Below are 21,654 nucleotides of genomic sequence, written 5' to 3'. Positions count from 1 at the left end.
TTAGGCGCGGAAAATTGAAACAAAAACCAAACCAGGTTTTGACATGGAATTCTATTTCTTTATTAACATAAACTGCTAAACAATATTTCGCACAAAGTCCTTCACTCCCTCAAAAGCAGATTTGATGTTTTTAAAGAACATATCGATTGGAATTGCTTTATTTTTACCCAAAACTCTTTCCAGGTAAGTCAAGTTCGACCTCATAATGTGTTTAGTAGTTGCTGATTCTATGTACGGTATTTTAGTTGTTATTTCCTGATCCTCATACAGATCAGGAGCAGCTTTTGAAATCAGGTTATTCAATTGATTGGTTTCCACTCGCCGTATTTGATCTTCTGAAGTCACTCTAGCATCAAACTCGGTGTTGTTATTAGACGTGTCCAATTCTTTTCTCTGAGTATTCCAGTTTTTCAGCAGCTTCCTTGGAGTTCCTTTCTTCCATTTCGCATTTTCATAATTAAACAATTTTACTCGATCTTCCCGGTCGTGCTTCCATTCCTGGTCGTCGTCGAAAATTTTATTATCACTCACGTTCTCCAACTGATCATCGATGTAACGTTTTTGTCTGGTTTCCGCAAAGTCGCTTCTCTTCCTTCCTTGCACCGGAGAAGGAATATCTTCTTGCTTTAAGCCTAAAATGTCCGCAGGTTTCCAATCTTCCAGCTCCGAGACTTTTGATTTGTACTTTCCAAAACTTATACCGTTTGCGTTCAATGATCGTTTCTGCTTGTGGTCGATTGCGTTTTCTGCGCTAACAGCATTCTCGATCAGTTGTCTCACGTTGTGTTTAGGCACTTTTTGAATATTCGATTTCGACGCCAAATGTTTCTTACTTTTCAATTTCTGTCTTAGATAGCTTGTTTTCTCCAGCTTCAACTGTTGCTTCAATTTCTTTATTTCATTCCTGGTAGTCGTTTTCAAGTTTTTCAACTTATCTTTGGTAATCGCCTCCGTTGATGTTTTGCGTTTCTTCCTTCTAAAACTATCACTCAATTCTTCGGAAAACCTGAACCCATCCTAAAAACACTTGGACATCAAAGACAGCGTCTTTTCACATGAACATACTTACGCAAAACCATTCGTCGTCCAGCAGTCCCATTTCTGTGGAGGGCTTTAGAACTGGTAAAGATTTTTTAGGTTTATTAGTCATTGATACTAGTTTAGGATACTGGGGCTTAGCAAACACTTTTGCATTGTTCGCTTTTTTGGAGATAAAATAATGTTTAGTTTCTTCATCGTTTGAGTCACTCAAGTCTGGAAACGATTCTTGTTCGGCCAGTGAATCTTCAAACGTTCGGTCTTCAAATTGCATTAGATCATCAAATAAATCTTCACTGGATTGAGCTAAACGACAACAATAATTGGCTTAGGTTAATACGCGGTTTAAAGGTTAAAAGGTTAAAACCCCAAATTCAGAGAAGATAATCCATTTAACGTACCAACGACTTTTACAGGAGCATTTTTGCTAACGCCCTTACTTTCCTGGGCATAGTTTTGACTCATAAACTTGGGCAGTGATAACGTCCTTTTCGAACCAACCTGGGTTCGTTGTTTCACCAAATCCAGATTGATATCCCGCTTCGCCTTCTGAGCTTGAGGCTTTCGAGTGTCAAACAAATATTTCTTGTGTTCCTCTTGCAAGGACTTCAAATTTAATAGTGGCATATTAATGTTTCTCATCATCCTTTTAATTTCATATTGTTTATCGTCATTAAAATGTTCATTATGCATATTGTTCTGGTAACCTTGTGCGTTTTCCTCTAGCAAGGCTCTGTTTATATCGCGTTTTGATACAAAGTATTTTGGAATTTTCAATGTGGCTTTCTCAACTAACATGTCCAATTCTGCGCTAGTGAGACGAATGTTTCTAGCCGCTGCTTTGGCACGCGCTCGCTGTTTTAAAATGTTTTCTATTTCCCCTATTGATAGGTGCAAATGGTCTTTGCTGTTTCGTTTAAGTTCTAAAAGAAACAACTGTTAAGTCCCGATGTGGCCGCACGCGACGGTTTACCTGATTTGATATTGTGATTCTTTGATTGCTCAATGAACTTATCCAGATGTTTGTAAAGTGCCCTAGGCTTACCATCAGCTTTTCCTACGAGGCTGGGCTTAGGATGTAAATTTTCGTTATTTGAATCATAATATAACTTATCCACTTCTGCCTCCTTTAAGATATTATCTCGAATAGCTTCCAGAGTGTTTTTGCTCTAAGATCAGATCAAAACAGTTCGCTAATAGGAATTCAAGAGTACAGAAACAACCCCTACCGCAAAATGACTCCGAGAAACCAAATTCCCTATCCTTGGTTCAAACTTTAAAAACGCACTTTTCTTCTGGACATTTTCAACTTCTTCCAGAACGGAAGTAACTTCTTCTTCGCTGTAATGGCTGTTACTGCATTTTGCGTATTGCACCCGTGTAAGAACAAAGAAGGCTATCGCCCTACCAGGAACTTTAAAAGTCAGAAACGGCCTAACGTTAGCTCTTCTTAATATTGGCCGTAGAACATCATCGGGCTTTTCAAGCATATCAGCAGTCAAAGTTCTATTATTTAATAGCACTCCCCTAAAAAGGCAAGGGTTAGTCGAATTCTATAAAGAACACCTAATGGTGTTTTACAGGGAAGCATCGTCTGCGGCCTGCAAAAAGTAAGAATGTACTTCCGTTACTACATCTGACTGATAATTTTCCAGTCGAAGTTTGATCGATGTGGATTCGGAGCCATTATTCACCATGAATAGCGAAATGTCGCCGTTTTGGTTTCTAGCGCAGTGGCTGTAAACTAGTAGATCTTTTTTTTTTATTTTAGCTCCCACGCTGAGTACCTCGAAGCCCATCAGCCGCTTATGTAGAACAGAAAACCAATACACCTGGTTAAAGAAAGGAAATTGTCAATTTGTACAAAGAAAAAAAAATGTGTTTACTGGAGTGTCATGGGTGAGTTCTAGCAATCTGAGCTCCTTAAAAATCACACTATTTCCCAACAATGCAGCTTGGCCCACTTCAATGGCCCACTGGATCGCTGAATCAAATGTTACTGGCCCAGTTTCCTTAGGCACGCTCGTCCACAGGTCTGCTTTCGTGAGTCCCAGGTCCACTTTATCAATAAAAGGTCTAAAAGAAACAATTTGATACATATTAAAAACATTCTAGCTGTTGCAACATTATACGATTGCCAGGTGATTGCAGTAACAGTAATGTCCAAATCATCCAACAGTTTTCCGTTTGAAGAGCTATCTGTCTCGTCAAAGTTGCATTTGCTCAAGTCACTACCCACGATTTTCCAGTTGTTTATGTGATCAGGAAACCCATTCAAAGTTTGCCTCAATATGTGAATTTTATCCACGTATTCAACCAAAGTTTTGTTGTCACAATCTGGTGGTGAATTTCAATTAAATGCCAAAAGGCGGAACGTATTAACACTTTATTACCATTGCCCAACTGCCAGTAGCACTGGATGTCTAGTTTATCAGAAAATTCCAAAAGCGGTAGCGTTGAGTTAGGGTTCCAAACTCCTTCTGAAGAGTTCGCATCGTATATTGCAAAAACCGGACTAAGCTTAGCTAATCGGAACCATTCGTTAATGCCAAACCACATTGAGGGTGTTACGTAGATATTGTGATATTTGTCTTTAAATGAAAACGTTTGTTCCTTTTTGTCAAGATATTTTACAAATCGCGTCGAAGGTCCGGCTAGTCTAATATAAGCCGGGCTTAAGTTTCTGACAAGTTTAAGCGAATCATCACTGAAATTTAAATAATAGCCGTTAAGCCGTAAGTCGTACAGAAACATCACAAACTGCATACATACCTTAACTTAACGCCTGCTAGTAGTACAGCAGGATCGACAGAAATGCTCAAAAACTTATCACTCACTCGATGGAAAAGCTCTACACCGTCAAGATGATAGAGTCTATTTTCACCCACAGACCAACGGAAAGTTAGAGTGGCAAATAATAGGAAGCAATTAATTTTTCGCATGTTTGCATTCAACTGGGAATGTAGGACGCTCAACTATAATGCAGACGCATAGATTTTCAATCCGATTTTTTCCACATTTGTGTTTAATCAGCATGTTGCGTATAGTCCAAATAATATAATTGCACTTTATATGCACAGGGCGTTCGACTAATATCCCGAACATTTAGAAACCTTCGGAAGCAGCACAATTTACAATTATTCATATTCCTACTTAGGGTACAGTACTTAATCTTGAATCGGTTAAACCCTGTTCAGTATTATCAGAACAATCGATTTTTAAAACAGCATTTGCTTTTCACATCGATAGCAGCACATTATTCACTTGGGTCGGATCGCTATAGTGTGCATTGATTTTAAAGCGCATCTTTAAATTTGGTATCTTTTTAAATTTTTGTTGTGATGGAAAAATAGAAATAATCATTTTCTTAAAGAGATATGTCGAAAATAAGCATGACTATCACTTAATGCGACTTTTGCCACGATAATACGCCAATTTTTAATAAAACGGTAAAAATTCTGGCAAAAATCGGAACAATTTAATTGGTTCACAAACTAGTTTATGACTAGGACTAAAGCGAGTAAAATATTATTCTAAAATTGGTCAAAAACCATGTAGAACATACCCATTTTTACTATAGGGAATCATAATTTTTAACTAAATATAAAATGAGCAGAAATTGGAAAAAGCATGATGACTTTCATTTAAATGCCCGCAGAAAAGGGAAGGCCTAAGCATTCCTAGTGGCATTAGCCCATTTGCATTGCTATAACAATATATCTATAGAAAAAGGTTGGAAAAAACGTTTCATTATTGTAAGATAACTGACTAAGGAAAACGTCCAATTTCTTCCCAATGCCTAGTGAAAATGGCAGTAGGAATAAAAATTCCTACCGCAAATCAACTTTGGATTTGCACCAGCGGAAATACAGCAAAAAAGTTTCCTTGGTATGTTTTAAATTAGGCCGTTGCAATGCGAGTCCAGGCAGGGGCGGATCCAGCTTTCGAGTCAGGGGGGGGTCAAATGGTAGAAATTCAGTCTTTTGTTGTCCATGAAATTAGAAAAATTCTCGTTAGTCGTTAAAAAACCCAGCATAAGGGCTGAAAAATCATGACCCCCATAACCCCCCCCCTGGATCCGCCTTTGAGTCCAGGCTTAAAAATGGGGGAATGCGTAAACAGACAAGGTAAAATGGTAAAAGATCCGAAGTCTGTAGTGCCATCTATGCGATGTAAGTTAAGTCGGCCAAAGTTCGGGACGACGTTACGAATTTGCGGATGGGAACTGATGAAAAATAACAGTGCGTGGCCTGCTTTAGACATGTACGCGGCATTGACAGCTACCAACACAGCGGACGAAAAGTTACCAGAAAATGTCAGTTATTCAGACCTAAAAACTTCTAAACCTCTTTGCACTTATATAGGCCTTGCTGTTTCATTTTTGATTATCTTTGGAGGACTTCGAGGGCTGTGTAAAACGCCTGCAAGATTATTTTACTTCTATTTTGGAAAAAATAGATAGACGCGTTTTCCAGTCCGTAATTCTCGCCCGCGCTTAAAAATCATTGCCTGTGGATAAAATAAGTTCTAAAAGTACTCACCAATAAGCCTCATACTCTAGCAGCCGCTGTATCACCCTAGGAACTGATATGGAGTTTAAATTAAGTTTTCTGAATTACGCACATACAGCTACAGATATATAGTACTTGTACGCAAAACTGTCACATCCCCTAAAGAACAAGTGACGGTTTAGCAAATGGGCGTGGTTACTACTGATATTAGCCACATTAAGTATTAATCCAAAAAAATAACAAAAATATTTTTTTCAAATTAATTAAGATGCATTAATAAATTCGTAAGAAATAACTATAAAGCAAAATTAATTACGCTTCATTCCACCAAAACCGATGTTGCCAGCATTCAGATGGCATACAAATGCCAAGGCGACAGTTAAACGAACTCGCGTCTAGCGGTAGCCCAGATATAATATATGCCGGAATTTTTATAGTGTTGAATGGCGCGTAGTTTGAAAATTTACATTTAGCGCCCTGAAGTACGTTTTGAAAACAAATTGAATGAGCATATTTAAATAAAGTCCATTAAGTTTCCTAAATAGGGTGTTGGTAACAGAGGTTTTAAAGTCCGTACCAATTTGTCTGCTGCAATGCTTACCTAATAAAGGAAACGAAAATTTAAAATAAATAAGTGTATGTATTTAGTTAAATTTGTATATACGGTATGAGTCTACTTAAGTTCGCACCATATGCAGCGCCGTCTTTAAAGTCGTTGGAACTCCGGATTACTTTTCAGTTTGGTTATAAATATGAAAAGTAATGTAATGTAATAAAAACATGTAAAAAAAAACAAAATTCAGCAAAATTAATATTTTCTGATATACCTCGTATACGACTGAAAAAAGAAAATCTGATGGTTGCATTTTAGGTTTTGAACCAAGCAGAACTTTCTGACAAAGAAAGATGCTTCTTGAATTTGTTTTACCAAAACACACACGGCGCTAAATGTAAATTTTCAAACTGCCCGCCATTGACCGAGGACAAGGCTGCCAAGATCGTCGAATAGTAAATATCTAGGCTACCGCTAGACGAAAGTCTTTATTATGACAAAACATAAACAAATAATTTATCAATAAGTAATAATCAGTTATCTTATTAATGTTGTGTAAAATAATTCAGCATGAGTGTTCGTTATCAAATTCGTGCACTCCTTGTCAGTATTAGAATTGTGTGACAGTGCCATATTAAATATGAAAAGCAAAGTGGATCTGAAAATCTGCGGAGTTTGTGGTGATAAAGCTCTGGGCTACAACTTTAATGCTGTAACATGCGAAAGCTGCAAAGCGTTTTTCCGCAGAAATGCCTTAATACCAAAAGAGTTCAAGTGCCCCTTTACCAATGACTGCAAGATAACTACAGTCACTAGAAGATTTTGTCAAAAATGTAGACTGGATAAGTGTTTCTCCATTGGAATGTGCAAAGACCTGATTATGTCCGAGGAGGACAAGGCACAGAAACGACAGAAAATTGAGGAAAACAGGGCGAAAAAACGAACAAAGAGTTCAACTGAATCTCCCAGCAAAAGGCGGAAGAAAGACACTGGCGAAAGTGACAGTGAGTTGTATAACAGTTCATATAACACTGATTCTGATCAAGACACAAATGTGTCTGAGGGATATCAGCCTAACTACTCCATCGGAACCAGTACAGAAAGTACTACAAACACCCAGGAAGCCAACACGACTATAAATGAAGACAGTGTCACGTCTTCCAATGAGAAAATCGTATCCTCAAGTGATGAAGCGTTTTCATTACAAAACCTTATTTCTCAGCATTTATATAATATGGCAAACAGCTCAGGAAGCAATGGATTTATGCAAATCGACCACGCAGCACTCGGTAGTTTTCTGAATAATTCAGTCCAATTTAGTGACAATGTGGTGAAAAGTTGCCCATCACCTAGTACGGATTTGAAAGTGCCTTGCGAAAATGTAGCGGATGTTATAAAAAACGTTGAAAGGTGAGCCCTATTTTTTTTGGTTTGCCAAGCTGCTTTTTGCGTACATTTGGCACTGTTATCTAGCAAGGTCAAACTCGACAATGTTATCTGGTATCAAGAAATGTGCAGGTGTTCAATATCTACACAAATGATCTACATTAATTGACTCTAATGAAATTTAATAAACTTTCATAGTTATGGCCAGAATTGGTTTTTTATGCTGACGTCGTTTTCAGACTCAACTCTCATAATAACAACCCAATCGAATCAATACTATCCGAAGCCATTAAGCTCGAATATGACGCGTATTCCACTCGAGCCCAAAACAGTTTGCACTCCAGAGAGCTAAATGAGGCTGAAAAGGCTAAACTTAATGAACTGATCTTGGCGAACAAAGCTCTACTAACACCGGTTGAAGAGGAGCTTAGCCTGATTGGCAATGAGTTCAAAGATGTGGTACAAGTCAGTCAAATCTCATATTTTACATATTCTCATAAGTTTGAAGACTTATTTATTGTAGAACCAAGCAGGTAAACAACAAACAGATCCTGCTTTACTAGATGTGATTAACCTGACTGCAATAGGAATCAGAAGGCTTATAAAAATGGCTAAGAAAATTAACGCTTTCAAGAACATGTGCCAAGAAGACCAAGTTGCTCTACTGAAAGGCGGTTGCACTGAGATCATGATGATTATCAGTGCCAGGCGGTATGACCCAACAAAAAACACTTGGAAGGTAGTAACTCGATCGTGTAATCGATCTTGAGGTGATTCGATTGGCTTTCCAGATTCCCTCTATCCAGGAGAGTCTAAATGTGAATGTAAACGTGCTGAAACTGGCTAAAGGAAATGCCTATCAAGAACTTGAAAGGTTCATTAGGACGTTCGACCCGAAATGGAGGAGTGATGAAAATATTATTTTAATTCTATGCGCTATTGTCCTCTTCACACCTGATCGACCGAGAGTTATACATGAGGATGTTGTGAAACTTGAACAGGTAACAATTTTGGAGATGACTGCAAATGATCCTGCAGTCAAGTAAAATTTAAAATTTGTGAAAATTATCTGGCTTGTTTTTTAGAATTCCTACTACTATCTTTTGCGCCGCTACCTGGAGAGCATTTACGTAGGATGCGAAGCCAAGTCAATATTTCTCAAACTTATCCAAAAAATCATGGAATTGCACAAAGTGAACGAAGAACTGATCAACGTTTTGCTAGACGTTAATCCGTCCCAGATTGAACCTTTGCTCATCGAAATTTTCGACTTGAAATAGATGTAAACCAATATTTGCTTGCCCATTTCGAGCCGATGTAGTTCACTTGGATTAAGCGATTAACAAATCGGCTATTTAAGATTGATCGAAGTGATATTTTTTAAAGTGTACATATTTTGTTATGGGTAATATGAATGGTATTAAAGAATACCGCGCCAGGGTATTCACATTTCAATTTGCCTAGCTTTAGATTTTATGGAGATTTAATATATTTTTATGGAGTGTGATAAATGTATGTATGTGATATGCGGTTCAATTAGGCAATAAATGTACAAACCATTCCTTGCAATTGATCATCAACAGATTACCTACTTATATCAGAGCATATAGAAATATAATTTTACAATTTTTGTTGAGTTTTTCTCAGACTTTTGTATGGATGTAGAAAAGGGTGGAGATAACAGGAAGGTTATTTTTATGAAAATCTGTTGCGTTTGGCTTCAAACTAGTTAATAATAAAAACTTAAAAATTATATTGAAATAATAAAACCACACAATTTTACTATTAACCTTATGGTAACAAGTCAATTTATAAAATTTCACACTGGAATAAATTGAACAAGAACTAACGTACCTTAATTGAACTCAGTTCAGTTCAAGTGTTTCTAGTCATTGACAAATTAATTTTCTTAATGCCCGATCCTCCCTCCTTCCTGCCCATTACGGGGCTAGATCCAGTGCCCATATTCCTAATGATGTTCTTCAAACTCTTTCCTTGACTGTCGCCGATATTATTTTCCTGGGCAATGATGTAGAAGTCGTCCAGCAAATGAGCAGGAGGCTCCACTTGGCAAGAGGCAACGTTCGCTTCGGGAGCTCGGTCCATTAACAAAGCCAGCCTATTCTTAAGGGACTCATTTCGCTGTTCTAGCTTCACTATTTTATTGGTATCTTCTTCGAAATGTGCCAAGGTTGGAATGGGCATGTACTGAAAGATGATTATATACCCACGCACTTTCTTAAACTGTAGGAACTTCTACCTGGAACACTGAGGCTAAGAAGTTGTGCAAAGACACCAGCAGACTATCTTGGAACTGCTTGGAGCAGTGATAGGCAAACGTGGGGTTTTCTTCGGGATTTTTTATGTAGGGGAGCACTGAATCAAATCATGCCACTTTAAACAGGCAGGGCTAATTAAAGAACCGACCTACCAAACCAGTCTTTCCATTCAGCCTGATTCTGCAGCTCTGGAGTTAGTTTCAAGAAGAAGTCTATGACCTTATCAGGCTTATTGTTGGAGGCAGCATTTATGACATACAGCTTAAGAACTGCATTTTCCAACTTCTTAACACCTGCAGCAGTTAGTTGCATGTTGATAATCTATACCATAAAACCTGACTTACTTGGTATGAAATGGCTTTCCAACTTGCTAAAGATGTGATTATCAAAGTGGGCCCACAATTCCCGGATTCCGTTCAGATCGTAGTTGGAAATGAACTGCATTAGTTGTTCAATAATTTTATCAACTCTAAAGCTTTTTTCTTTGTCTGTTTTCAATTCCGCATCGAAAGTTTTTAATGACGATGCAAATCCTCTGAACACTAAATACTCCCTGATGAGTTCCTCCATATATTGAAGATGGGCCATATCAGAAAATCGTGCTTCACACCACTCACTAATTAGAGAGAATAGACTTACTCTTTAAATACTCTCAAAATATGCTCAAAATTCAATGTTGATGTTTTGAATGATTTTGAAATCCTAACAACCAGCGTTGTCAGCTCAAAAACTACGAACGCGGTGAATTCACATAAAAAACGGTAGATAATTTAATGTCTAAATTTCTATGTTCATCTGATAATTATGCTGTTTATTTGAACAGTTTCCTTAGTGGTATTTTTATTGAAAATGCGGTTTTCGACAAATTTTTGCCCATTGAAATTTGCTAATTTTCCATAAGATAACAAAGGACGCCATCATGGACGCCAACTACGTTAAAAACTATCTTTATTTTTCAATGTAAATAAATTAAAAATTCGCAATTAGTTTTGTTTGTTGCAAATGGAGACATGTAATTTTCCTATTTAAAATATCTACTTTTTACGAGAGCACTCGACAACATGGCATGTCAATTATTTGAAGTTACACGTCTTCTCGGTCGTTGACACCGGAGACGTCATGCCGGCATTTGCTACCTTATGTGAAATTCAGTGAGTGAAAAGTGACAGAAAATGCCATTTTCCCTAAAAATCTACTAGAAGGAAGTTGTTTGTAATCTGATTTTCTATAAGGTGAGCGAATTGTTAATCGCGAACGCAAGGGCCGGTATTTCTAGACCATTAGCAATAAGAGAAAAGTGCGCACATTTGATCATTCGCCTGTATCTGAACAAAAAGGCTATGAACGAATACATTAAACGCTATTTCAGAGTAAAAAAACCTAATTTCAGAACACAGTGAAATTGAAGCATATGTGACTCATGATACAATGAATACGAGTATTCAGATATTCGAGAATGAGTATTCATCATGATACAATGAATACAAGATAGGATCTTGCGTCGATTTGCATGACGTCAGTGGAAATCACTGCCGGGCGTGCTTTTCCTGTCTGCTAAATGTGATTAAATATAGCTTATTTAGTCTTTGTCACATTTAATTATTTTTTTATAAATCTTGCTTATAATTAAAAGATGCTTTGCAGCAGATTTTAGAGTTGAAAATTAAAAGTAACAAAAATGTATTTATTTTGTAGACTAGCACAGTTGCCAGTTGTGCAATAAAGTATATCGTTAGCTGAAAATGTACCCTTGCAGAAATAGTACATTACGATTCAAGAGACGGAAGTCCAAACAATGACCCAATGTTACTTTCCTATTATTTACGACGGAATATGCGTTTTGTGGTGCCGCGGATAAAATGTAAATTTTAATACAAATGAAATGACTGCACACCGCATTTTTATATTTCTGAACCGACACTTGAAAGTAGCAAACAATCTAGAGTACACTTTCCAACTACCAAACGCAAAATGCTCAGTTTTGTCTACAAAATTCCCAAACATGCCCAAACGCATTGATCCCATGCTGCAATGAATTCATTGTACGACAATGAATTCATTGTATGATACAATCAATTCATTGTATGAACCGTGCATTCATTCATTGTGATACAATTAATTCATTATTTCGTTTGGCTCAACCCGATTTCTCAAATGACACTCTGACAACACAGCACGCTAAAACGCTGAAAATCAGAGATTTTGTATAGAATTATTTATAGTATTTTTCTTCCCAATAAGCCCAAATCAGGTCCAAGCGCGATTTTCAAAGCATTGAGCTATACAACAATATCCTCATATAACTTTCCATTTTTGAACTATTGCGTTTTGAATCCAGTGAAAATCTGTCTAGGTTACATGCATTTTGAATGGGATCAGCTGTTCACTTTACCAAAGTGGTAACCAGTGACGTCATATGCGCACGAAAATCGAGTTTTCGACCGATTAATATCCTACGTTGTAATCATTGTATCATGTATGTGACTTACCACTGACAATTGACATGCGAAAACAAAACTGTCAGACCTGAAATGTTTTTATGAAATTTGCATTTCTTTAAAGTGCACCTGCTTCCACCAGGTACCGAACGTCGTATTGGGTGAAGGTAATCCGGCTACGTTACAAGAAGTTAAATATTGCGCCATATTGATTCGTTTGTTTTGAATGGGCAATTGTAGATAACCTTCATTTAACGACTGATTGTGAAACTGGAAGGTTTCAAGCTAAAACTGTAATGTTAATAATTCGCGAGTCCCGTTCGACTGCACACGATAATGAATGTTTTCCAAACAATTTGCAGCGATCCTGAGAAGAATCATCAATGTGGTCCAGGCTATTCTGAAGATGGGGAATAGTGAAAGTGAAAGTGTGGAAGCTGCAGGAGTGTACACGTTCAAGCCGTTCTGTTATGAGAAGGTGGCGTTTTCAGGGGACAGTACCAAAGTCCCGCATCCGCGCAGCGGCCACCGCATTGGGGCTGATTCGGCAAATCTTTACTGCTTCGGCGGCTACAACCCCCTCATTCTGCCCGAGGAGTATCACTATGAAGACGACTCCTATATTGACTCGTATCCGCTATTCCAAGAGCTTTGGAGGTTTAATTTAGCATCCAGAGAATGGACCAAGTTTAACAACAGCGCAACACTGCCCAAAGAGCTGGTGTCCAATGCAGTTTTTCTGCATCGCAACATTCTAATGGTGAGCCCTTCAATCGCATACACCAAGAAAGTTTCTTCGCAAAAATTGATTTTATTGGGGCACCGGGTCAAGGCCTTTACAAGACACTCGTTTCGGGCATCTCTGATATAATATACTTGCGGTCAAGGATCTTTGAAGCATTTCATCAACACGTTGCTAATAGGCAATCATTGGAAGGCTAGTGTTAATAAACAATTCATCGGGGCCCTCTACCAAAACACACTAACTTTTTTCAACTACAGGTGTATGGAGGGACGGGATCTCCGTTCGGAACCACATGCAGCAACCAACTGTATATTTGCAACACAAAGGAAACTTCTAGTCCAATGGTAGAGGTAAAAACATCGGGGCAACTGCCCTTACCTCGCTATGGACAGGCCATTGTCTATCACAACGATCATCTCTACGTTATTGGTGGAACCACCGGATTCACATACACATGCGATATTCACAGGTATGCTTTGTAGTTCCCTCTTTGAGTTCAACAGGGTTCTAAATTGGCTTCTTGAATAAATTAACTGCTATATTTACTTCGGCAAACAGCACTTGTCGCATAAAAATAATAATTTTCTTTGTAATAAAGAACACATCGTACATTCCGCAAGTTTTTCAGCCTGATTAACGCCAATTTTGGAACAGATTATTTTTTAAATTTCTATTTTTGTACAGGCTAAATTTGAAGACCTTAGTATGGGAAACAGTCCATTTGTGTAATGGAACGGATGAAAATGAACCACCAGGCCGCTACCGGCACGAAGTTGGGTTCGACGGGAGAAAAATCTATATTTTGGCTGGCGGTACAGCAAGCAATGTGTATGGATTTCGGCATGTTCCAGCCTTTGATATTGAGAAGAGACAATGGACTAAGGAAAAGACCATCCCCGCCCTCAAATTTGGTAAGTGGTCGATTTGGGAAACCAGGAGGGACGGACTTCAAACTAATAATTTCCTTTTTGAAATGTATTTCAAACTAAACAAAAATGATTAAGGAAAATGAACATCATATTGGTATTTCAGGAGTGCCTAAGGCTAGGAGATGTCATGGAGCCGCACAGATTGAGCACGACAATCAAATTGAAGTGTTCATAACTGGAGGTATCGGCGGCGATACCATTTTTCAAGACTTGTGGCGTTTAAATTTGAAAACTTTCCAATGGACATACTTTGAAACCTGTTGGTTACCGCGTCCCACTTACTTTCATGCAGTGTCTGTTACTCCTGAAGGGCGTTTGTACGTTTTCGGTGGCATTTATACTCTGGATGAAGAAGTGAAACGTAGCAATGTGATTTACTCAGCCTGGGTGTGTATACCCAATCTCAGTGAGCTTTGCTGGCAGGCAGTGCTGCATTACAGTCCTGATATTTCTACACATACAAGTGATCATTTGATCAATTCGGGTTTACCTAGACATTTTGTGCAACGATTAGGTGATAAGGTCTCAAGTGACCGAAATTTGTAAATACTTTGTAATATAATCACTATATGAAACTTTTATAGATGTTTGATTTTTCCTTCTTAAATACTGCACTTGTTAGTGGCACATCCGATTAAAATGAAAAGGGACTGAGAGGAATTCAATGCTTTAGGCCAGGACTTATTGGGCTGAGTTCAAATTTTACTAACAAAAACTTGTATATTAACTCTAATCCAAATATCTAGCAAAGTCATACTACCTTTGCATTGCAGTTTTACTTTTTCAAATACTTTACGTAGCTACTTGCGTCGAACGAGTCTTCGATATCATCTTCAATGACGACTTTTTTCTTTGGTTTCCTTTTCTCCACTCTTGCTTTTCGCTCTGCTTCACTCAGCGTCCATATATTGAGTGGAAGCTGGAAATGAACAGAATCATATTTCACGCGAAAATATTCGTCAAACAGAACGGTTACGTAACAGTATCGTTTGTCTTGGACTAATCGAAAAGAACGCAGGCGGTAATAAACTATACAGGTTTTTTGAACTGTCTTAGAAATAAGTACAGGGTGTCCCATTTTCGGCACTATTATATCTCCGTAATTTGATAGTGATACAATGAATATGTATTCATTGTATCATGGTTCCATGCTCCTTAGAAAACGCCTTACAAAATGGCAACACCTTAGCAAAGCAAAATCAAAATTTCCTATTGGTCAGGAGTATACCCTGATTAATCACCCATTGATTGCAGTTGGTCTCGTTTTCACCAATCGCACACAAACTGTTAGATAAGAAGGAAAAAGGTATGTGTGAAAAGGTATGATTCGCTTCAAATATACGCCCACTGGACACGCAAATACTGCTAGTCGGCGTAAATAAAATAAACTGTTTGAGCAGAGCAATATGATTGAGGGTGTCAGGGTTTTAAATTCGTGAAACCCTGTTTCTAAAGCAACAGCATCTGACTGCAGTGGCTCTTAAGCTACTTTTCTAAGTAATATCATCCGAAGTTTCCATATAAAGTTTTTTTCTTGCTAAATCTGATCTGTTATCGCAAAAACAGTCTCTAAAGCAGGGTTTCCAAAACTTTTCGATAATGGAACACTGCCACCCCAGATATTTTAACGGAACTTTTTGTTAAGTTTTAAGTTGATTTTTACTGAACTTTATTTCAAAACCTAAAAAATGGTCACCACATTCTTTATGAGTAATGTTTCAAACAAATTTGTTCGCCGAACACTAGTTTAGGTTAAGCGGAACACAGCTTGGAAAACTCTGATCTAGATTTCAAAATAAGATCGTGTTCAATGGAATGAAGACTGCTGAAGATCAAAGAGTGGAAAATTGTACCTTAATAATCTTCCTGGGTTCTGAGTGGCGAATAGTGAAGGTGGAACCATCGGGCTGTACCAAAACAGTGGGATAAGTCCTTGTGTATGTTAACCGATGGGGCCTCGTAATAGCAGCTGACCAGCAACTGAGGCTCCTAATTTGCAAGAACGTCCTACAATTCATCGTGTATAAAAAGCCGCAAATAATCTTAACTTAAACTGTCATTTGCAATGCAGCAGATAATTGCTAGGTTATGATCATAATCATAGACCAATACTGATAAGGTTATGATCACCATAGATGAAGACAGGTTATGACTAAATTTTTGCAACCGATTTTAGGCAATCGGCAATATAAAAATTCCCCGGGAGTGCTCACGTAAACCCGTGAAAATAAACAGGACCTAAATAAATGTCCAGGCTCTGGTTATGAAGTTTTTGCATTGTTGATGCCAAACCTCAAAGCGTTTCAACTCATCCAAACCTCAAACGCAGGTTAAACTCATAATCAGAGATCGCCTCAAACCACAGAACATCCCTTCGGGAAATTTTCTGTGCCTCAAACCACCTCAAACTAAACAACTCGAAGCTGTCAGAAGATCCTCAAGTTGTGTATTGATTTTCTGTACCGCAGTGCAGTGAAAATAACTTGTTACCAGCACAGATTCGGTCAGTTATGGTCAGTTCTGGTCTCTATTTTCAAAGCTTTTGCAGAATGTAATGGGTGTCTTTTCAGGCTGTCTTCAAAGTGACCAAGTGCCCCACAGATGACCTGTCCCTCACGAACTGTGCCATCACAAACGAAAGCGATTTTCCAGGAGTCAGGTGTGTTCTATCGACATTTGAGCCGTATTGTGGCCGTTTACGAAACATTTACATTTCAGACATATCCGGATCAATACTGGGGGTGGGCAAACATTCGTGTTCTCCATTAAAGCCCACTCCAGTGTGCCCCGCTATCATGTTGGATTCAGTTTACCCCAACGAAAATGGGCCGTGCTTTCACTCAACCAGGAAATTGGGGTCGAGCCCTATCAGCCCGAAGAATACTTGTCTTCAATTGTGCTGGAAGTTGATTACATGCAAAAGAAAACGTATGTGTGTCGTAGTTAAATCCAGTTTTTCATTTTGTGACTTGAACTTGTTGCAACACTCCATTACTTTCGTAACTTTGGAATGGTACATTTCAGTGTATCCCAGGAACCATATGATTCTGATGAAATGGCGAAGGAGTTTGTCATGTCATTTCCGAATCAAGTGTTCACTGTTGGCCAGCAACTTGCATTCTCATTTAAGGACAAAAAGTTGCTGCTTGCTGTTGTAAGGGATTTGGAAGGTCAGTAGTGACCGGCCCTATTCCCCCAAACCCTCTGAAACCGCATTATTTTGGTTCCAGTTGCAAACATTGTTGCTCTAAAAGAAGGCCGAGATGCGAAACCGAAAAAGGCTAGAATAGGCCAGTTAATGCCCAACACCACGGTTCAGTTTGAAAAGGCCGAAACATCAGCATTGAATCTAGTGGGGAAGTCTAAGGGGTATGTTAGGAGGCTGATTTATTTTTGTGGTTGATTTTTTCCCTTTTCAGGCTCCAGTTGCGCCAATCGATCATTAACCCGGATTGGGACTTTCAGAAAATGGGCATTGGCGGCTTAAGTAATGAGTTCAACGCGATCTTCAGACGGGCGTTTGCTTCCCGAGTTTTCCCTCCGGAAATTGTTGAGCAATTAGGGTGCAAGCACGTGAAAGGTCTGAAGACATTCATAAATCTTCTTCATTTGTTCGGTTTATTTATTGGAGCTATATTTCATTTCAGGTATATTGTTGTTCGGGCCTCCTGGTACGGGGAAAACCTTAATGGCGAGACAGATTGGAAAAATGCTGAATGCAAGGGAGCCTAAGATAGTCAATGGTCCTCAGATCTTGGACAAATATGTGGGTGAATCAGAAGCGAATGTCCGAAGACTGTTTGCTGAAGCCGAAGAAGAAGAAAAACGGGTGCGAATTTAGAGAAACAGTTCATTTGCTGGCGGATGTACAAGACAAATATTCAGCTACACTGCGCGAAAATTCAATTCTGCTAGTTCGACTCTATTTAATTCGCGATGCAAGACACAAGCACCGCCTCACAAAGCGCGAGTCAACCAAAAATTTATTCGACACAATGAGTGGAACACTTCAAATCAGTCAGGTTGTAAATAAGTATATAATTCAGTTTGGTTTCTTAGGCGGGTCCCAATAGCGGCCTCCACATTATCATCTTTGATGAAATCGATGCCATTTGCAAACAGCGAGGATCAGTTGCAGGAGCAACTGGCGTTCACGACACTGTTGTTAATCAATTGCTTTCTAAAATCGATGGTGTGGAACAGCTCAATAATATTCTGGTTATTGGTATGCATTTTCTTGCAATTTCAATTGATTTTTGCATCTATCAAAAATGCAATTTCCCATAGGTATGACCAATAGAAAGGACATGATAGATGAAGCCCTGATGCGACCGGGTAGATTGGAAGTGCAGGTGGAGATCAGTCTACCAGACGAAGAAGGACGAGTTCAAATTTTGGACATTCATACTGCTAGGATGAAGTCCTATAAAAAAATCAGCAGCGATGTGGATTTGAGTGTGAGATTTTCCATTTATATGACCCACAGCCACTCCAACTCGTTTTTTTTGCAGGAACTCGCAACACTGACGAAGAACTTCTCGGGCGCTGAGCTGGAAGGTTTGGTACGAGCAGCTCAATCTACTGCTATGAATCGACTAATTAAAGCCGCCAGCAAGGTAGAAGTCGATCCTGAAGCAATGGAGAAATTACTGGTTACTCATGCTGATTTCATACATGCATTGAAACATGATATAAAACCCGTAAGTATTCAGCGCTCCTGAAAAATGAGCAGCTACTAGGGCTGGATATGGTTTACAGGCTTTTGGAACAGCGGAAGAAATCCTCAATCAGTGTCTTCTCCGCGGAATCATCAACTGGGGTTCACCCGTCACTAATATTCTAGAAGATGGGAATCTTCTAGCGCAACAAGCTAGAGAAACAGACGGTTCAGGTAAGAAATACATAGTCGATTCTCTCAAAAACACCATTATGGATGTTTATTTTTCGATAGGTTTGGTCTCAGTGTTGATTGAAGGACCGCCGAATGCAGGAAAAACCGCCCTAGCTGCACAAATAGCAAAAAACTCCAACTTTCCTTTTGTCAAAGTTTGTACACCAGAAGAGATGGTTGGTTACACCGAGACTGCAAAATGTTTAAGTATTAGAAAGGTAGTTATAAATTAATTAAACAGCTTTTTCACATCTGAATCTCAATTTTGGAATAGATTTTTGATGACGCCTACCGATCCACGTTAAGCTGCATTCTGGTTGACAATATTGAAAGACTTCTCGATTACGGCCCCATTGGTCCAAGATATTCCAATTTAACACTCCAAGCTTTGTTGGTTCTATTAAAAAAGGAACCGCCACCGGGCAAGAAACTGTTGATCTTGTGCACGAGCAGCAGGAGGTAAATTTCATTTTTTGAACTGAAAACTGAACATTTTCATCAATAAATCAATAAAATAAAAAGCTTATTCAAAATGGCATCCTGCTATAGTCAGAAAAGTAATTGAATTGTATATAGGCAAGTGTTGGAGGACATGGAAATGTTATCAGCCTTCACCACTGTACTTCACGTTCCCAACTTATCCAAAGCTGAGCATCTCCTGAATGTGCTGGAAGCATCAGAAGTGTTCACAAATGCAGAACTGAAGCAAATCACACATCAAGTTCACGGAAAACGGTATGTTTACAATCAACTGGTTGATGAGTAGGTTTTAAATTTGTAACTTTGCAGCCTTTTCATCGGTATCAAGAAACTGCTGGCATTAATCGATATGGCTAGACAAACAGACGAACGACATCGGGTGATTAAGCTGATCACTAAACTGGAAGAAGATGGTGCTCTAGAGGATCCAGGAATGGCCTAAAGCGATGGCAAAAGTACGGATTAATTATGCTAGCAATATTACCATGATAGTCAATTAACAGTAAGGTAAAATTGTAAAAAAGTATTGGTAGTCTCGTTTAAGCTGTTGTTACTACGTCTTACGCCCGCACGTATTTGTTGGTTCTCTGCTTTTAGGCTCGGTTTACTAAAATAACGAAGGACTTGATCTACTAAGCGTGCGATAATTCCGATAGATGTGATGGTGATACATAGATTAACCCTGCAGCCGCATTTTAATACAAGCGAACGCAATAAATACGTGATTAGCGGACAGTCATTAAAATAAAATGTAAAGTTTACGAGCTGTTAAACATTCCAAAGTTAAATCATATAACTCAAGTGTTGCTGATGTGAGAGTTTAAATTTGTCAGCCTATCGGGTGTATGAACATTTAACTATTTAAGCTATTAATGTGTCGCTCTTCGGAATCGAAGTATTTATTGGTGTAAAGTGATAGTGTAGATAAAACAAACATGGACACTGCTTCTGGTCCAATAATTATTTATGCTGTGATGATTCTGTTTTCCATTTGTGCGAATTTTCTAAAATATATTATATTTGTGGCGTTTTCACTATACCTTTATTTATTGGATGCAGTTGTCGATTTCTGAACGTTGATTGTAAATTACTTAAACCCAATTAAATGTAGACTTACTCACTGTGTTAATTGTGTATATGTATTTGTTATATATGATATACTTTTTGAATTAAATATGCCAATCTCCCATAAATTAAATTTGTTTTAATCTCGTAGAGTTTGTGAAAAGTGGGCTTTTATCAGCGCCTAAAAAGGATTCATTTTGAATACGGTCAAGGCAAAAAGTTTTATGATGTTTAAATGTATTTCCTCTGCCATTAAAGAGATACGAATCAGAATTATTTATGTAAAATTGTTAGTATGTATTTTATAAGTTTGCATAGAATATCTGCAAAAAATTAACATTTGGAACTAGTAGGTTATCGTCGATATTTTGTAGTATAAAGCTGTGCTGCTTTTAACTATGTTGTTAGAACTGTACTTAATAGTAAATTGCAATGATCTGTCCTGACATTGTATTCGTTGCCTTCTTAATTGGTAAAAGACTTTTTAGTTTAACAGGAACTTAGGTTTACAATCTAGCAAGTGATGATAACTTCCCAAATAAAACCACATCGAATTACAATTTTCTTTTTATTTAACAAGAACCTTTTTAACATTAATTTGCAGTCGGTTTCACTTTCACTGCGGCTGTTCAGGATTACTCAAGAGAAGAGTTGCAAGTTGCCTATCCAGGTTTTGGCACGGACTTTGTGCTGTTTTCCGATGAGGACGGCGATACTTTGATAGGGTATTTAAAAATGGATAACCACAGCAAGTTGCTGTTTCCACCAGAGGAAAAATTAGAGGATCAAGTTAAATTCGAGTATTTTTCCAGGTAAGTCGCAGTTACATTTGAAATCACCACTGTGGTGGAGCAAAATCGCGCTTTTTTCAGAGATTTCCCTGAAGGTATCCCTATTGGAGCACCAAGTGAACTGAGAAAATTGATAAACGCATCAAAGCCCACAAAATGTGTGACCCACGGATGGATGTCGGGAGGGCGCAAAGATTCGAGCGTCAGCATGAGAAAAGGATTCCTGCACAAGTGCGCTACCTCAAAACGAAGTTAAACTGAGCTAAAATTGTCCATTTTCTCCACAGATATGATGCCAATGTGTTGGTGTTAGATTGGAGCGCCATATCGGGCAACGTTTTCTACCCGATCCCGATGATGAAAACTCCGGAGATAGGAAAATACTACGGCGCTTACCTCAACTACCTTGTAGAAGAGTTGGGAGTGAATCCGGAAGACATTCACCTAGCAGGCCACAGTTTGGGGGCTCATATTTCAGGCTTTGCAGCCCGGGAAGTAAAAAGCGGCAAAATAGGCAGGATTACCGGTAAAAATTCCCGTCGTAACAG

General features: G+C 38.5%; 7 protein-coding genes across 12 annotated transcripts in view; 4 read left to right on the top strand and 3 right to left on the bottom strand.

Annotated features, from left to right (window-relative positions):
* Positions 1–36: 36 nt before the first annotated feature.
* Positions 37–5,728, bottom strand: LOC109535142. Of its 2 annotated transcripts, none has more exons than XM_019900979.2 (11): positions 5,580–5,728; positions 3,811–4,013; positions 3,432–3,745; positions 3,171–3,375; positions 2,925–3,114; positions 2,620–2,870; positions 2,268–2,565; positions 2,012–2,207; positions 1,440–1,961; positions 1,070–1,344; positions 37–1,017 (listed from the first exon to the last, which is right to left on the bottom strand). In XM_019900979.2, exons 2-11 carry the CDS (start codon positions 3,978–3,980, stop codon positions 76–78), a joined length of 3,363 nt encoding a protein of 1,120 aa, XP_019756538.1. In that variant the 5' UTR covers positions 3,981–4,013; positions 5,580–5,728; the 3' UTR covers positions 37–75. The 2 variants fall into 2 exon arrangements, with proteins under 2 accessions (XP_019756538.1, XP_019756539.1); XM_019900980.2 differs by having other exon boundaries at positions 2,084–2,207.
* Positions 5,729–6,581: 853 nt separating this feature from the next.
* Positions 6,582–9,118, top strand: LOC109535210 (nuclear hormone receptor HR96). The gene is made up of 5 exons (XM_019901086.2): positions 6,582–7,512; positions 7,728–7,953; positions 8,012–8,227; positions 8,280–8,489; positions 8,574–9,118. The coding sequence occupies exons 1-5, from the start codon at positions 6,743–6,745 to the stop codon at positions 8,766–8,768; spliced, it is 1,617 nt and encodes a 538-aa protein (XP_019756645.1). The 5' UTR covers positions 6,582–6,742; the 3' UTR covers positions 8,769–9,118.
* A 103-nt stretch (positions 9,119–9,221) lies between these two features.
* LOC109535211 (WD repeat-containing protein 91) lies at positions 9,222–10,506 on the bottom strand. Its single transcript, XM_019901087.2, has 4 exons — positions 10,112–10,506; positions 9,920–10,060; positions 9,749–9,864; positions 9,222–9,696 (listed from the first exon to the last, which is right to left on the bottom strand). The coding sequence occupies exons 1-4, from the start codon at positions 10,353–10,355 to the stop codon at positions 9,364–9,366; spliced, it is 834 nt and encodes a 277-aa protein (XP_019756646.2). The 5' UTR covers positions 10,356–10,506; the 3' UTR covers positions 9,222–9,363.
* Positions 10,507–10,829: 323 nt separating this feature from the next.
* On the top strand, positions 10,830–14,458 carry LOC109535173 (kelch domain-containing protein 10 homolog). 5 transcript variants are annotated; one of them, XM_019901044.2, is made up of 5 exons: positions 10,830–10,999; positions 12,568–12,965; positions 13,208–13,419; positions 13,635–13,861; positions 13,983–14,458. In XM_019901044.2, exons 2-5 carry the CDS (start codon positions 12,612–12,614, stop codon positions 14,423–14,425), a joined length of 1,236 nt encoding a protein of 411 aa, XP_019756603.1. In that variant the 5' UTR covers positions 10,830–10,999; positions 12,568–12,611; the 3' UTR covers positions 14,426–14,458. The 5 variants fall into 5 exon arrangements, with proteins under 5 accessions (XP_019756603.1, XP_019756601.1, XP_048522922.1 ...); XM_019901042.2 differs by lacking the exon at positions 10,830–10,999 and adding an exon at positions 12,191–12,372; XM_048666965.1 differs by lacking the exon at positions 10,830–10,999 and adding an exon at positions 12,226–12,347.
* A 121-nt stretch (positions 14,459–14,579) lies between these two features.
* LOC109535175 (39S ribosomal protein L55, mitochondrial) lies at positions 14,580–15,988 on the bottom strand. Its single transcript, XM_019901046.2, has 2 exons — positions 15,733–15,988; positions 14,580–14,798 (listed from the first exon to the last, which is right to left on the bottom strand). Exons 1-2 carry the CDS (start codon positions 15,895–15,897, stop codon positions 14,655–14,657), a joined length of 309 nt encoding a protein of 102 aa, XP_019756605.1. The 5' UTR covers positions 15,898–15,988; the 3' UTR covers positions 14,580–14,654.
* Positions 15,989–16,053: 65 nt separating this feature from the next.
* LOC109535171 (vesicle-fusing ATPase 1) lies at positions 16,054–20,875 on the top strand. The gene is made up of 15 exons (XM_019901039.2): positions 16,054–16,392; positions 16,450–16,538; positions 16,598–16,807; positions 16,904–17,049; positions 17,110–17,248; positions 17,299–17,459; positions 17,527–17,708; positions 17,939–18,104; positions 18,167–18,336; positions 18,391–18,579; positions 18,638–18,770; positions 18,831–18,988; positions 19,045–19,229; positions 19,347–19,505; positions 19,560–20,875. The coding sequence occupies exons 1-15, from the start codon at positions 16,390–16,392 to the stop codon at positions 19,690–19,692; spliced, it is 2,223 nt and encodes a 740-aa protein (XP_019756598.1). The 5' UTR covers positions 16,054–16,389; the 3' UTR covers positions 19,693–20,875.
* Positions 20,876–21,024: 149 nt separating this feature from the next.
* LOC109535197 (organic cation transporter protein) overlaps positions 21,025–21,654 on the top strand; it is a 29,860-nt gene continuing 29,230 nt past the window's right edge. Inside the window, exons 1-3 of the mRNA XM_048666962.1 lie at positions 21,025–21,127; positions 21,188–21,337; positions 21,394–21,632. Of these exons, the coding sequence (XP_048522919.1) occupies positions 21,051–21,127; positions 21,188–21,337; positions 21,394–21,632 (466 nt within the window). The 5' untranslated portion in view covers positions 21,025–21,050. The remainder of the gene's footprint in view (positions 21,128–21,187; positions 21,338–21,393; positions 21,633–21,654) is intronic.

The sequence above is a fragment of the Dendroctonus ponderosae genome, unplaced genomic scaffold, assembly GCF_020466585.1.
Source record: "Dendroctonus ponderosae isolate FM_Combo_2020 unplaced genomic scaffold, Dpon_F_20191213v2 Dpon_F_20191213_5, whole genome shotgun sequence".
NCBI lineage: Eukaryota > Metazoa > Arthropoda > Insecta > Coleoptera > Curculionidae > Dendroctonus > Dendroctonus ponderosae.
The sequence above is the reverse complement of the archived record's forward strand: the minus strand, read 5'-3'. Positions and strand labels throughout refer to the sequence as shown.